Source organism: Heterocephalus glaber, unplaced genomic scaffold (genome assembly GCF_053883595.1).
Source record: "Heterocephalus glaber isolate CG9 unplaced genomic scaffold, H.glaber_assembly_v1.0 deba00000738, whole genome shotgun sequence".
Taxonomy (NCBI): Eukaryota; Metazoa; Chordata; class Mammalia; order Rodentia; family Bathyergidae; genus Heterocephalus; species Heterocephalus glaber.
In genome coordinates, this window is record NW_028258161.1 from 6,661,303 (window position 1) to 6,677,381 (window position 16,079).

At 32.6% G+C, this 16,079-nt stretch overlaps 1 protein-coding gene and 1 long non-coding RNA gene across 5 annotated transcripts in view; one reads left to right on the forward strand and one right to left on the reverse strand.

Moving 5' to 3' along the window:
• Nucleotides 1-16,079, forward strand: part of Kifap3 (kinesin associated protein 3) — a 140,441-nt gene that overhangs the window by 96,620 nt on the left and 27,742 nt on the right. For all 4 annotated transcript variants that reach the window (XM_087206935.1, XM_087206934.1, XM_087206933.1 and 1 more), the window contains exons 18-19: nucleotides 8,840-9,029; nucleotides 14,230-14,329. In XM_087206935.1, coding sequence (XP_087063061.1) covers nucleotides 8,840-9,029; nucleotides 14,230-14,329 — 290 coding nt within the window. The remainder of the gene's footprint in view (nucleotides 1-8,839; nucleotides 9,030-14,229; nucleotides 14,330-16,079) is intronic.
• On the reverse strand, nucleotides 5,294-15,537 carry LOC147829133 (uncharacterized). The gene is made up of 3 exons (XR_015449540.1): nucleotides 15,459-15,537; nucleotides 5,799-5,895; nucleotides 5,294-5,456 (listed from the first exon to the last, which is right to left on the reverse strand). It is a non-coding gene; the product is annotated as an uncharacterized LOC147829133 (long non-coding RNA).

A 16,079-nucleotide genomic window follows, 5' to 3' on the forward strand; every position in this document is an offset into this window, starting at 1 on the left:
TACAAGGACTTGAAAAGAATAAGCAAAATGAAATTGGTGATATAAATGAAGTAGTAACTTGTTTTAATAGAGTATTACATCTAAATACAACTAATTCTGATTCTCTTACCACATTAATAATCTCAGCTAGGTCATTTAACTTTGTGAAGGGACAGTTTATGAGACTAGAGACTTGGGCTGAGGATTTAGTTCAGTGGCGCTGCGCCTGCTTCTCAAGTGCAATGTCCTAAGATCCTTCGATCCCCAGTAGTGCAATAAATAAATAAATAAATAAATAAATAAATAAATAAGACTAGAGACTTAATGTAAAGATTAGAAAAAGTTTATTTGATCCATCTACCATGGACATAATGATAGCTCAGTTGTTTTTAAGTTAAATCAAAACTCAGACTCTAAACTGAGGACTTACATGTAGATTAAATATCTGGACCAAGGTTTCCCTCCCTTCAGACACTTAAACATGTATATGATTTTCTTTTCATTTTCATATTTAAGTGGCATGGGAAGATAATCGGTTCACTGTTTGGAATTCAACTGTGAGAAGTTTTTTGGAGTATGTATTTTGGCCAGATATATTACTATTTATAGTTCATTTTTGAAGTTTTCTTACAAAATGGCTGAATTTGGCATTTGTAAACTTCATGTCAGAGCAGTTAACTGAATGGGACAATTAACTAAAAGACCCTGATCAGAACCTTTAAATAGTAAATATTCTACTATGGAATTATCTTATTTGTTAAATGATCCATGTTTTGAATCTGTGTGACTTACTTGGATTTGGACTCAATTTGTAAATTAATCTCATACCAAAGCTACACTCTTAGCTTGCTGAGCATCCTTATTTGGGAAAATTTTAGCAATAAGCTATTTTGATGCATCCTACACAGACAGCTCTCAGCTACACTTGGGAATTAGCTGCCAGTATTTTATTCTTTGCATCCAGGCTGTATTACTGATCACAAATGAGGATCCTCGGCTTGCTCCAGGTCTTTTTCCCAGAATAAAATGATAAAATTTATGTATTTTGAAGCAAGAAAAAAATTGATTAGACACAGCAAAGATGGTGAAACGCTAGAAAAGTACTATCAAGGGAGGATGCAAAATCTCTATCTAGGTAGCACTTAGTAATGGCTAAGTAACAAACTTTGAAAATAGTTTTAGAAACTTGCCTAGAGATTGGGAGTACAGTTTAGTGGGAGGGTATTGGTAGCATATATGACAGCGCCACAAAAAAGAAACTTTCCTAGGATAGGAGTTAATGGTAGATGATCTCTTAAGACACTGCTAGGTCTATTTTCTGGTGTTCTCAGCATATCTATGTTGTATTAAAAATCCAAAATCTGTAGTAAGAATGGGAATGTTTGTGGCTCAAAGCCATTTATCTTTAAGGAAACAAATTTCTTTGGCACTCAAGACAGTGTGGAATAAAGCTTAGAAAAATTAGATGCCTGTAAACCTTAGGGAAATATGCCTCCTTCAGTAGAGGACTTGTCCTCAAAATTATGTAAATATTGCAGTAGTGATGATTTGTTTAATGTAGTTGTGCCCAAGCCCTGAACTGATGAATTGAAACAGATGTGTGATGGTAGTGTTCTGTGTACCAGGGAGAATTATATTACTTGTACTACATGCTGCAGTCTCTTGCCTCATCAATGAGTCATTGCCTCTGTGACTAGGTTTCTTAAAGCTTGGGGATGCAGAGCTGTGAGTATAGAGAGGAACGGAGAACCAAGGGAGAGAGAAAGAAACCTTAGTTCTTGGTCTTCTGAGAGCCTGCAAGGCAATCAACCATTGCATTTTCTCTTGAGCCTTGAGAATCATGAAAGGAAGGGTAGAATAATCTAAACATGTGATCTAGAGAGCTTCTAGTAACACAGTTCAACTTTGATTCTACTATATTTCCTCAGCTTTGGTTAAGTATTTGAAAACCTCAAAGTTCCTCCCAAAGTGACAAGAAAAAAAATCCCTCCTCTGACATTTCTGGGTTGTCAAGAATTGAAGACATGTTTATTAAGCACATACTATATGACAAAACAAGGATAGACACTAGGAATACAAAATTCAACAACACAAAACCTCTTGAATAGGAAAGATTCACTCTTGACTAGAAAATACCAGGACTCTCTAAGATACCATATGTGAACTTGTCTTCCACAAATAGTGCTAGTGACTATCAACCAATGGCCCATGCTGATGACATACTGTATAGAGTGTTCATAGAGGGATACACCTGCTTTCTCTGGTAACAGACAGATGTCTCTTTCTGGCCAGCACAGGCCAGTGTGCCATTTGGTACTAACACAGGTTTGTATTACTGAGATTTTGAATGGTAGCTCTTCCTCTTAACTCTTAATTATGATCATGGGCAGACTATTATAGCCTTAAATTAAAATCTCACTCTTTTAAACTTGGAAAAATAAGGTGGTATCATTTAAGAACAGAAAAAAATTACATTTAAATAAGGCTGATTAAAATGAAATAAAACAAGATGTTTAAATTTAGCTTCCACTTCAGTAATTGTTAAGAGTTGCCACAAGGATTTCCAGGAAAACTTGTGTGAGGCAGAAAAACTGGCTTTATTACTAATCTTGCCAACAGGGGAGGGCACTTTAAAAAACATCTCACAGCTGGGTGTGGTGGTACACGCCTGTGATCCCAGCACGCGGGAGGCTAAGACAAGAGGATTACCTCAAATTGGAGGTCAGCCTGTTCTACATTGTTGAGACCCTGTCTCAAAAAAACAAAACAAACAAAAAAACTCATACACCTGACAAGAAGTTGCAGAGATTTTATAGGATTAATATCAGGATTAGAACTCAGGCCTTCAAAAGTTAGGGAATGAGTAGGAATTGAGCCAAATTGGGTAAATGGCCATCACTTTAATAGTTGTGCAGGTGGGACGTGGACACAGAGCAGGAATTTTCAAATGAGTTGACAGAAATATCTCACATCTTCTTTCAAGAGCAGGTAGAACTGATTCTTGCCTGTTTTGTAGGGTTGGTAAATTTTAATTTCTCGGTGTACATTTAATTTTTAATTTTTCTTAATTTCATAGAATCAGATTGGATTAATGAGATTTGTTTTTTGGTTAGCCATATATTGTAGTTCAAAAAAGGCAGAATTCAGAATTTTTTAGCTTGTTAGAATTTACACAAAAATATGTATAGTACACAAATGGATACGTATATTTTTTGCCTGTTTCTTATCCATGTTACTTTTTTTATTGACAACACTTGGACTTAACCCAAGTATAGTAAGAAAATTTTTTTACTTAAATAAATTTTATTTAGTTCTCTCTTTACTTTGGGAACCGCTTTGGCATGTTTGAAATGATACTGCACAGGTTGGCTTCCTGGGTGCTTTAAGCAGAGATTGCCAAGGAGGAAAGTGCACTAGAGGTCTGGTTAGAATACGCCATGGTCAAGACTAATGGTCAGCACTTGGGACTGCTCTGTTGAGAAACATAGTATGTGCATAAAAACCAACAACATTATTATGTGTGTGCGATGATGTACATATCACTGGAAGAAATATTTTCCAAGTTATAAAACGCTTTTTTTAGCAGCTATCGCCTTAATCATAATGAGCAGCTGAATTATTCTAGACCTACTTTAATTTAGCATGAAAAATTATATTAAATAAACCATGTTACAGTCTCAATTAGGTGTCTGCCACATTAAAGAAGAAAGGAAAATCTGTTTTCCATCAGTGATGTTAGAACACAAAGCAGATCTACGTAGTTCTCTGTTACCCTATGGTGCATTAATCAGATACAAGGTGTGACGGAAGCCAGTGACAGAGTTTTCCTGATAGTGAACAGACTGATAATAGGCTGGTTAAGACTTCATAATGTCTCAGTGGTTAAGTAGTAAGCAAAATGATGTAGGACTTCAAAAAAGATGACATATCTCCATGTAAAATCAAACCAGAAGTCTTTCATGACACCTTAGAATTTATGGAAATTGAGTGCCCTTAGATCATAATGTCAGAGCTGAGAAGAGAAGAAAATAGACAAAAGTGTTTTTCTTCAAATACCAGGATAAATTCAAGAATCAAAGCCAGGACAAAGGTACAATCCTTGTGAAAAGTGTTTCAAATGTGAAGGAAAAAACAGCCCTATCCCAAGAATATTTCCACAAAGGTTTTGATGACATATCTTACCAGTGATTGAACTGTGATGTGCCTTAATTGTCACATCTATTTCCTGATATAAGGCAGAAGATGGGGGTTGTTCGAGAAGTAGAGATTGGGGGAGGGGTGTTAGCAGAAATTAATTTTAATTCAGGTATGTTGAATTTTTAAAGTTTTTGACACTGAATATTAATTTTGAGTTGCTATTTAACTTTTTTAAAGTACCTCTCATACTGCCAGTATTTTTCAGCTTGGAGAGTTATTTCAACAGCTTTATTAAGAAATAACTTTTTACTTATAGAATAACATGTTATACTAATTATATGTTTTTACTCACAGAGATTTTTCATAGGAGTCTGGAGTCAAAGAGATTAAAATACCTTTATAAAGTTGCTTACTTCACTTAGTAGCAGAGCTAGAACAGGAAACCAGATCTCCTAACTCCTAATTCAGTGTACTTTGTACTATCCATTCCATAATATTAATATATGTAAATTCAGATTCTGCAATACAAAGAAACTATGATCTTGCCATGGCTGTTAAACTGTATTCTTAGAGATTCCCAAAGTATATATGGAAGTTAGCCTAAGAATTCCATAATGGTTGAAATATGGTAATACTTTTTTATTTGGTTTTCCTGGAAAGAGAAAAAGTTATGGGAGATGGAGTATAAAATTGCCATGTTTATCTTAGGAAAGTGTATTTTTAAGATTCTCACATTTTTAGTCTTAATAATTTTTCTTTTATAAAACAGTAAGAGTGGGTATCAAGTGACTTAATATCTGTCCCTAAAATATACTTCTGAACTTTTTCTAAAGTTTAAAACTCTTACGTCCACTGGCTTAGCCTATTGTGTATGGCACTTGCTAAATAGAATCTCAGCAGCTATAAGCTAAAATTTTTATTTTCAATAAAGATTATAAACTTTTTCAGAAATAAAATCAGTGGTCAGCATCATAAAGCAAACATTGATACCTAATTTGATTCTAATATTACCAAGGAGTAAAACAAAAATATTTAAATGAATATTGTGTTAATGTGTTTTTCATTCTAATTGTTTTATATGGTGAACATGTGAAACTCTCAGGCTATATTCCACAAACTAGAACAAACTCTTATGGCACCAGTATGGTATCTTAATAATGTTTATTTTTAAGCCTCTAAATTATTGTGTGTATGTGTGTGTGCATGCACATGGGTGTGTGCCTATGTCTTATTAAATATTGTTCAGGCTGGGCGTCGTGGCTCACACCTGTAACCTCACACTTGGGAGGCTGATGCAGAAGGATCACTGTACATTCGAGGCCAGCCTGAATTACATAGACCTGTGTCAAAATAAAAAAGCAAAAAGTGTATGTGTGTTTTTTCTAAGCTAGCAATTAATATTAGAATTTAAAAGATCATTTAAAAACTGCAGGAATATATGGTGACTTGACCAGGTAAAGATATTATAAATATTTTCTATAATTTTCACATTTCAACAATAAAAATATAAATTTATAATTATAAAAATCCAAACAGTATTTTTGAAATGTCATGTTATAATTTTTTAAGATTTTTTTTAACTTTTTAAGATTTTTAAAAGAAGAACTTTTAAAGTCTTGATGCTATTCAATAAAAGTTTTTGCCATTTTAATCTGTGATCCATAACAAAGAACCATACATACCTATTAAAACCGCAGGGCCACCTCTTAGGAAAACCCTATTTGTTATTCATCGCAATGTATTCATTACAGTAGGGTTCTGTGAATATCGTTGGATCTTCTGCAAGACACAATTGTATACTAAGTGATGACTCAGTCTGGTATAGAACAACATTTTGTCTTATATTTCCTGAGGAAAAATCTTTTGCTTTTTCATTCAAAAAGTTGAGATAACAGCTAGTGTTTTCATTGTAATCCTGTAAACAATGCTTGGTAATCATTATGTCAGGCACAGAAATTAAATCTTTTGTTTTATACTGCACAATTACTTTAAATAATCATTAAAATTGTTTTTAAAGGACAAATGATAGTGCAATCTGTATCATTGCTACTATACTTTTAGGCCTTATAATGTCTTATACTCTGAGTAACTACTTTGAAGATGCTGACACACGGTATAATAACTATTGTTATTCTCTTATTACTTGATTATGAAATTTGGGGGGGTTCTTAAAAAAATAAATACACTGATTCTACACAATAATTCCATCATAATCTGATAAAATAAAGGGAACCTTTTAAAGGAATGCTTAAGGGCAGTCTTGTTACATATGGTGCTAGGTTCTGTGCCAACTCTCAGTGTCTTAGAAAAACCAGTTTTACCAAGGGCATGTCAACAGTTAGCTGTGGCTCCTCAGGGTTATATTTGCTTTGTGTGCTTGGACTTTTGTCAAATAGGCTGTCCTGAAAAAAAAAATCTTTGTATGTGTAAGTATAATAACTCATTATAACTTTGTATGTGTAAGTATAATAATATTATTGTGAGCTTCTAGGGTAATAGGAAGGCTGAAATAGGGCCGGCGATTTAGCTCAGTGGTTCTGCTGCCTGCCTTGCAAACGCAAGGTCCTGAGTTCGATCCCTGGTACCAAAAAAAAAGAAGGCAGCTGAAGTTACTAAACAAGCTATTTGTAAAATAAAAAAAAATCTTTATTACGCATTTCCACATTATATGTGTTTTGTTTTGATGAGTTATTAAATATGAACCTATTAAAAGATGGTATAAGATCGTAACTCAGCCAAATGTGGTGGCACACACCTGTAATCCTAGCATTCGGGAGGCTGAGGCAGGAGGATCCCTGCAAGCTACCTAGTGAGTTCAAGGCCATCCTGGACTTCATAGTTGAGACCCTGTCTCAAAAAAGAAAAAAAAAATGGTAGCTCAACAGAATTTTTTTCCTTTGTACAGAGCATTACTTACTAGGCTAAATACATGTTATACATATGTATTCTAAGAATTTATGTTTTACCTACCTCTGTAGCATTTCACAGGCATTACTAAGAGGCAAGTTTTAATTTTTTTTTTTAATGGTACTAAGGATTGAACTTGGGGCCTTTGCACTGCAAGGTCTTGCTGAGTTGCCCAGGCTGGGCTTGAACTTGCCATCCTCCTGCTTCAACCTCTTAGGAGCTGGAATTGCAGGTGTGTGCAATCATACCTGGCTACAAATTTTACTCATTGGAAGAATACACCTCATGTTTTATATGCTTTAGACATTTGGCTCCTGTTTTTATACTAGGAAATCATATGCTTAGAACTTAATTTATAATAGCTATTTGATCATACACTTTTCTGTCATTTTCCCTGAGTATCTTTTTATTCAGATAATTCAGATTTTTAATTTTTGTGCCAAGATGAAAAGTTAGTTATATGCCTCCCTCTTGCCAAATGAAACAAGCTACTATTCTTAAAACAAGAGAAACACAGTCAAATCATTACCAGTCATAGGATTTCTGACATTTTAAGACACATTCTTGGAGTTTGGGTAACCTGTGACTAACTCGTCATTTAAGTAAAAGGTAAGTGTTTTCAGTTTCTTCCTCAAAAATACCATTTTGCTTTTTGTTTGTGCATTAAATGTTTTACCTTAATGGTTATAATTTAAAAGTTCATCCTTTCTATTGTGAGGAGAAGTGATCACTCTTTTGTGAATTATCTGGCAAAAGCCAGGCACAGACGACTGCTGCGTAACCTCACTCATGTGTGGGATACAAAAATTATATCATAGAAATTCGAGTGGATGGTGATTATGGGGGTGAACTGTAGGAAAAGTTGTGTTCAGTGGGTGCTAAGTTAGAGGTAGGGGTAAATTCTGGTGTGCTGATCCACAATAAGTATTACAGAGAACAGTAAGATATGGAATATTTCAGAAAGCTAGGAGAAAGGAGTTTCACCATAAAGAAATGGTGTTGGAGGAGGTATGTGTAACTTTAAGATTTATACAATACATACGCATATCAAAATATCACATAATACCTCACAAATGGGCACAATTTAATGTTTCTGTCAATATAAAAGTTTTAAAAACTAAAAAAAGTTCCTATAATCCATGGGACAAGAGATAAAGAGCTGCTATAGTTTATAATAATTGGCCCATTTGTCCTTCAGAAAATTCACCAAGAACTTTCTCTCTGTGACGAGTGTTACAGACACACTTGTTGGTGAATAATCCACAGTTGCTTCTCAGGAGTTCATGGTCAAAACAAGGATAGACACTTAAAGAAATAGATTTATAACTCAGATACAATTTTGTGGTTGAAACAAAATCAGATTGTTTTCTGTAGTAAACCAGTTCAGTAGTTAAAGTAGTGCCTTACTAATGCTTCCCATCCCTCACATTATCTAAACTAAAGAATCTATCAAGAGGTCATGTTAACCACCTGTCATTAGTGCCACAAATAGTTATAACCACAAGAACTCACCGGAAGCTCAAATCTGATCATTTACCTAAATTGTGACAGTGTTTAGATAATATTTCAGTAAGAATTTGAAAAATTTAGCTTCTTCCATCATTTGTCATTGCCATTAATGATTGATAATCTAGAGACTGACTTAATATATATTTAATTCCTTTAATTGGCTATTGTATAATTTTAAACAGGTATTTTTAATATTCCTTCTGAACCAAATAAAGGCTATCAAAATTCTCTCCTCATGAAACTGTTGCTACCTAAGTCACAGGAAGTAAACTTATTCTGTATACTAACAGTTGGCTGTTTTCAATAGGAATATGATGATGAATGGGCAAAGAAAATTCAGAGGGAAAAATTTTGCTGGCATAACTCTCAGTGGCTGGAGATGGTAGAGAGTCGTCAAATGGATGAGAGTGAGCAGTACTTGTATGGTGATGATCGAATTGAGCCATATATCCATGAAGGAGATATTCTAGAAAGACCTGACCTTTTCTACAGCCCAGGTAAGGTAATAACCAAGGAAAAATTTGCCTTTGTGCTTAATAGGGATTTTGACCTGCCAACCTTGCACATTCTCAAACTTTCCAAGCACTTCTTTTAATGTATAAATAGGCTTCTGCTAGTAATTTCAAATGTAATATCTGTACACACTAAAAACATGTGTTAATTCACCAGGATTTTTTCCAAGTTAGTCTTTAATGTGATCTCCATTAAAAAGTATATAGCTAGCAAAATGAATTGCTCTTAGTTTATTACTTCCTGGAATGTATCATTTCAGTCGATATCGTCAAGATTTATAGTTTGTTTTTCTGTGTATTTAATCTTAACAGTTTAATTTTGCTATAGTTTTGCTTTAGTTTCAAACTACCAAACTACTTGGTGATTGTTGGGAAGATTTAGATACTTGACAGCAATAGTTTTTTCCTTCTAAACTCTCCAGATGTTTTCAAGGTAAAATTTAGTGTATACATATGTTATGCCTGTATTATGCCATACATCCATTTTTAAAGAATTAATTTTGCATATTCTGGCCTTTCATGTTTTGTTCTATTGCCTGTATTAATTATCAATTGAAGTCTCTTGGTTGAGAAGAAAAAGAAAGGGATTGCTAATGAAAATCTGTGGAAGGTTGGAAATAAAGGGCATTAAGGCTGGGAATATAGCTCAGTAGTAGAGTATTTACATAGCACATGTGAAGCCCTGAGTTCGATCCCCAGTACCACAAAAAAAGAGAAAGCATTAAATTTCATCTGAAATGGCTCAGCATTTTTTTCCTACCATGTATTTGTTAGATACTCTTAGTATGTTTTCTAAGTGTTTTCATGTATTATATCTCATTTTGTCAGAAAAATTTGTCTGATCAGTGGTTGATTATATAAATTATCATTACATCAAATCACTAATAATTATCCCATCTGATCAACAAAGCTATTTATGTTTTCTCATAATTCTTAACTGTATGAAAAGTATAGATACTACACTTTAATATTTGATATAGGTACTTGAATCCTGAAAGTTCATGCTTTACTTTGAAAATTGAATACATTTCTTCCTAACTGAAGTTTACAGTAGTTATGAAATTCTGATTTGTGTTTCAAAACAGCTGGGATAAATCATTAATTTCAGCCAACCAGAATTTCTTAGTTCAGTAATGGCAAGCAGCTGTTCTTCCACATTTAGTATTCATGAAGTAAAATATATGATATGGATTTTTTGTTTATAAGAATCAGAATACTCCTAGAATCAAGTTTCTTACTTTGAAGATTGATAGCTACCTGTCAGCGTGAATCAATAACCAGTTTCCAAAACTGAGTAAAACTATTAACCATATCAGTATTCAACTTTGTTCTTTGATACAATTAAAATTTCAAAGATTTGTAAAGTTATTAGCACACTTCTAAGTTAATTTAAAGCTCCTAAATGAAAATTATATTTTTCTGTGAGTTACTTTTAAATGTGTTGTTATACTTCTTGTGAGAAAACTGAATTGTGTATTTTTATATACCCAAATTTAGAAAATAGCACTGATAGAAAAATAAAATTAAGTATTTGAGTGGTGAAATATTAGATATTCTTGCATTTTCTAAAAAATATCTGTAGCCTGATGATATACATATCTGACAGTAGAAATTTCATCCTATAGAGTTCAGATTGTTTTCTCATAGCAGCTGGGGTTTTTTTTAGTTTATGTATTATTTTACATTGTCATTTTCTGTGAAATCCATGGAATAAATGAATTTGTGTCATAATGTGTCTCATGGAGATCTAAATAATATGATCCCTTTTTCTTTTATTGTGTGCCACTGTAGCCTAGAATCATAAGATAAATTTGTAATTAGTGCATATTAGTTTGAATGCTTGAGCCATTTCTTTAAGCTTTGGGGGTTCTTTGAAACTTCAGGCTACTTCCAATAAAAAGGGCCTGAGTCACTTGTCAGCCGCAGAGGTTAAACTAAATGACCTATGATTCTCTGGGTCTTATCATTTATTTTAAAATAAAATGGCATTTCCTACCTTCCTAGTCATTAGAATTACCCTCTGATGCTTCAAACAATTAAATATTAATTCAGAATATATGCATTTCTCCTTTGCTATTTTATTTTTTAAGAAGAATGTTCATGTTATGGAACTAGCACTTCCTTCATGGTACTATTTTCTTAAGAGTCTGAAAGCATTATGATTGTAGTCATTGATTAATTTCCTTTGTTAACATGAAAATAAAGCTATTTACTTTGGTACTTCTTATCCATATAGAAGTATAATTTATAAAGCTGTGTTGCTGCTACACATTTCTAAGTGACTTTTTTATTGTTCATCATCAATTATGAGGAATCCTATTCTTAATATGTGAAAATATTCCTAGAATATGAAGCTTAAAATGGTTTCTTTCTGCCTCAAGATCACTTAAAAACCATAGTTTATGAAAGTTTATTTCAGTAACAGTATATAACAGTAATAATATATAAGAGGAAACTGTTTCCTCATATATAACAACTGTTATTGTTTTACAATGTTTATAAATAGATGTTTTTACTGGCTTTCAGAATTCTGAAGGTTGATAGATTTGCTTTGATATCATCACTTCTAATATATGCTCCATTTGTTTATAACTATATCAGTTGGAGCCTTGCAGAAAGGTTTGTTACATAACCATTGTGTATATAGTATTATATAACTAAACAATTCTGTATAATTTAATAACCTAAATGTGTGTGAAACTGTACAGCTTAAGAGAGCTCTGTTATTTTTTATCTCTGTTTTCTGTTTGCTCTCTGGCCATTTAAATGTTTCATGAAATTCTTGGGTTCCTCATGGCTCTCTTTGAAACAGCAAGGAGCTTAAGAAGGACACTCCTAGCTTGATCTGGGGTTTATAATCAAGAAAATAGGATCTGTTTAGTACTTCCCTAAAATAAATAGTATTGGTTGTACAGTGCAGAGAATCAGATATTCCCAGAAAAATTGAGATGAGACTTTCATGGAATTTTTATACTTCATTCTAGTGAAGACATATTTCTCAATATGTCAGTGCTGCCCTTTGTCAAGCAGTAAAGGGCATTATGGAAGCTACAGTTTATTTAAAATCAGCTGCAGTGCCCTATGATTACTACAGATGAACTTCAGAAGTATAAATTTACTCTTTCTTATTTACCTAATATTTAAATTATTCTTATTTTACTATTAAATTAGTTCTGTCTCGTGTTTATAAAATTTCTGGCTGAATTTTTCAATTCAAGAATTTTTAATTTGAATGCAATTTGTAATCCTGTTCTCTGCTTATTATTTTGCTACTCATTGTTCCCTTTGAAAACAATAGGAGCTTTGAATCAAAAATCAAATTTTGATAATTTGATCAGTTTTTAATAAAATTTCTAATGTGCCTCACTTTACTAGATCATTTTTTGTAAATACAAACTCATATAAGTATCTGTTCATTTGGTTGTAATTAGTATATCTGAAACATCATATTCCTGAGTGCTCAGATGTTTTATTTCCTGGCATAATGAACATCTTTGCATTCATTTTCAAAGTGTGGCATACATTTTATTTTAGTGTTTTACTTAGCTTTTTTCCTTCAAAATGGGGGTGGGTTTCTTAAACCCTGATCTTCAGTTATTTCATTCTAGTTTAAACAGAGTAAATTGTTGATAGTTTTAAAGCTTAGCCATATTGATTTTGGCCACCCTTTCACATAATTTTTTATGCATATAGAATTGATTTAGAGAAATTTTTTAGCTTCTTTATGCTCAGTCTGCTATGATTTCTCTTTTTTTTTTGTAGCTTTTCTTTAGCTGGTCTTTTGATTTACAGAATCTTCAGTGGACATTAAAACAACTAAATATCACTGACATTTTTAGTGCAAACTCAAGTATTTTTTTCTTGGTACCAGGGATCGAACTTGCGTCCTTGTGCTTGCGCAGCAGACAGCAAAACCACTGAGCTAAATCCCCAGCCCCAAACTCAAGTATTTTAAATTTAATAAGCCAGTAAGACAAATATCAAAGGAATCCATTAACAGTACAAAAGCAGTAACCCAAGTAACTAATAAACAGTGTCACAAATGGATATGTGTACCAAATAAGGTGTATAGGATCTTATGGAAATACAAATGACCTCACTGAATTCCTTTGCCCACTCTATTACTTAGTTTTACCATTCACTGCATTTTACCATTCACAGATTTTGTCGTTTGAATTCTACCAGTCTTTCAGGACCCAAATCAATTACAGCTCTGTCTCTTTTTCCCAAATAGGCTTTTCTAATCCCTATTGAATACAATAATCTCTCCACAACTTTTATTGCCTTCACCACTCATTTAGTACATATATCCACTCTTGGTGTAAATAATTTTATTCTTAAGAAACAGAGATCATGTATTATAATAAGTCAGTCCCCAAAGCCATCCAAATAGTTATGATAAAAGCCATATACTAAAGTATTTGCTCCATACATGGGACCTCTCTTAGATCATCACATAGATCTTTTTTCCTCAGATCCTTTCTATTTTTAATTTATTCATAACTCTACTAAAAATAGGTTATCTAGCTTCTAATATTAGTTTGTGTGTACGTTAACATTTAGGACTTAATTTGTTAAGCACTGCTTATTTAGAAATTCATTTATTTGATATATCCAATTCCCTAATCATGATAAACGAATGAAGCTCCCTGGGAATAAAATGAGGAATATACTCTAAAACAGCAATAGTAATCCTTTTAGAGCTTTCAGGGCTGCAAATAGCCTGCACACATGCCTAAGGTTCACCACCACTGCCCTAAAGTATTGCTCTTTATCTACACCATGCTATTCATGTTTTTTTAACTTTTATTCATGCTGTTTTTCACCCCACCTCGACTCATCTCCTTACCTTTCTCTTTCTTCACAATACTGTAAGCTTTTCAAAGAGACTGTCTTTGCCATCTCTGTTGTGGTATTATCTGGCATATAGTATATGCTTAATAAATGTTGAATTATTGTGCAGAATTGTTGCGAACAAAACTAGTCCATATGATCTTCTAAGAATACTTCCATAGAAAACACCATGTCATGCCACCATTTTTCTTTCCAGATAAATTTATAGACTATTTTCTTACTGTTGAGATTTTTCTTATTTATACAAGAATTACTTCTGTATTTGCTTGATAAGGTAGTTTCCTTTTCTCTACAAAAACATTTAACTAGTTACCATTTTCCTTCTTTCTAGATGGATTAATTGCCACTGAAGGAGCCATGAGTCCAGATTTCTTCAATGACTATCACCTTCAGAACGGAGATGTAGTTGGACAGCATTCATTTCCTGGCAGGTAAACAGTCTTCCAAAAACTATGTATGATGCTTCATTTTTGAAAAGCTAGAATTTTCTTCACTCCTCATTTCTCTGTCTTTTTCATTAAAGGAAAAAGCTCAAGTCTTTTCAACATGCATATTTTTAAATTAATTTGTGAAGTCACATTTTTATATCTAAAAAATGGAGATCACAGATCTTAAAAAATCTTTATCACTTTGGAAAATATCAACTGTCATTGCTTCTTGGCCTTTTGGCTAAGATCAAGTGTAGAAAATATGATCTGTCCATTGAAAAAGACAATGCTTTTGCCAAGTTAGTGAATATAGGTTGTTTTCTGAGTACTTTCCAAAGCCAATACAATATGAGAATACAAGACACATATTTTACAACTATTTAAATACCACTATTTTACAAAGTTGATACTTTGATTTACTTGAATATTTTTGTATCATAAATGGCATTCAAATAAAATATTTAAGGAAAAAAAATATGACAGGCTGGGATTGTCCTGCAATTATCATAAAGTTCCCCACAGCGGATATACAACTTGATTACTAATGATGTTATATAAATTTTTTTTAATCTTGCCAAAAGTCATAAACAATATTTTCCTCTTTATTCCATTCACAGACATATAATATTTTTAATTTAGGCTATTAAAATTTTTAAATTTCACATTAAGCTAGTACTCTGAATAGGAATAATCTTATTTCCTCTTAAGCCTATTTAAATTATTGTTGTATTTCTGCTTCTAAAATTATATTTTTCATTATAATCTGTTTTCTATTTGAGAGATTCATTCATATATTTTTAAATGAATACGGTTGCAGTCAACATGTTACAACTTTTATCCCTTAAAATAAGCATTTTAATCCAATCTTAATTATAATTGCTATAATGATTATTAATTATATTATAGTCAGTTTTACAAATATATTTCTTTTCATTTAACCTGCACTGTTATAGACACTCAAGCCACAAAATATTTAAGTAACCAACTCATAAGAGTGAAAATTTGAATTCAGGTATATATCACCAAAACCTGTGTTCTTTCCAGTATAACGTGCTCCTAATTTGGAGGAAACAGAAACGTTCAATAGTGACCTTTAAGCATTTATGACCACAATTCATATTAAAAGAAATACCTTTCAAGGCTGAAGATGTAGCTTAGTACTAGAGCATTTGCTTAGCATACACAAGCCCCTGGGATTGATCCTCAGCACTAAAAAAAAAAAAAAAAAAAAAAAAACTTTCATATTGCAACCTAGTATACACACACATTTTTAGTCACATATATGTATCCACCTATATATGTAAAACAAAATATCTTAAAATGATAATTCTTACTACCTATAAGGCACAGTGATATTTTCTTTTGGTCTATTTCATTTGTTAGATACAGATCCAGCCCACTTAGTTTTGACAATCATGATTCAAAAGCTTAAAAATGTAGTGGAAAAACATAGGAGCATTATATGAAATGCATAGTTCAGTGTTCTGTAGTGAACTTTAAATAGTTAGAAATTGTTTTCTAGTTACTAGATTATCATAGTAAGTAATTCCTTGCCTCAAGAATAAAAGCTAGCCATGCTAGAGAGCATATGGCTTTTGATTACTTTTGATTCTTCTGGCTATATTAGGTATAATTATTTAAATAGAGGCTCTGTTTAATCATTACAACTACTATATCACGTGGCAGTTCCACTGTACAAATGTTTTCAGAAACATAATTGAAAAAGGAAGAAATGATTTGGAAATAGGATCCT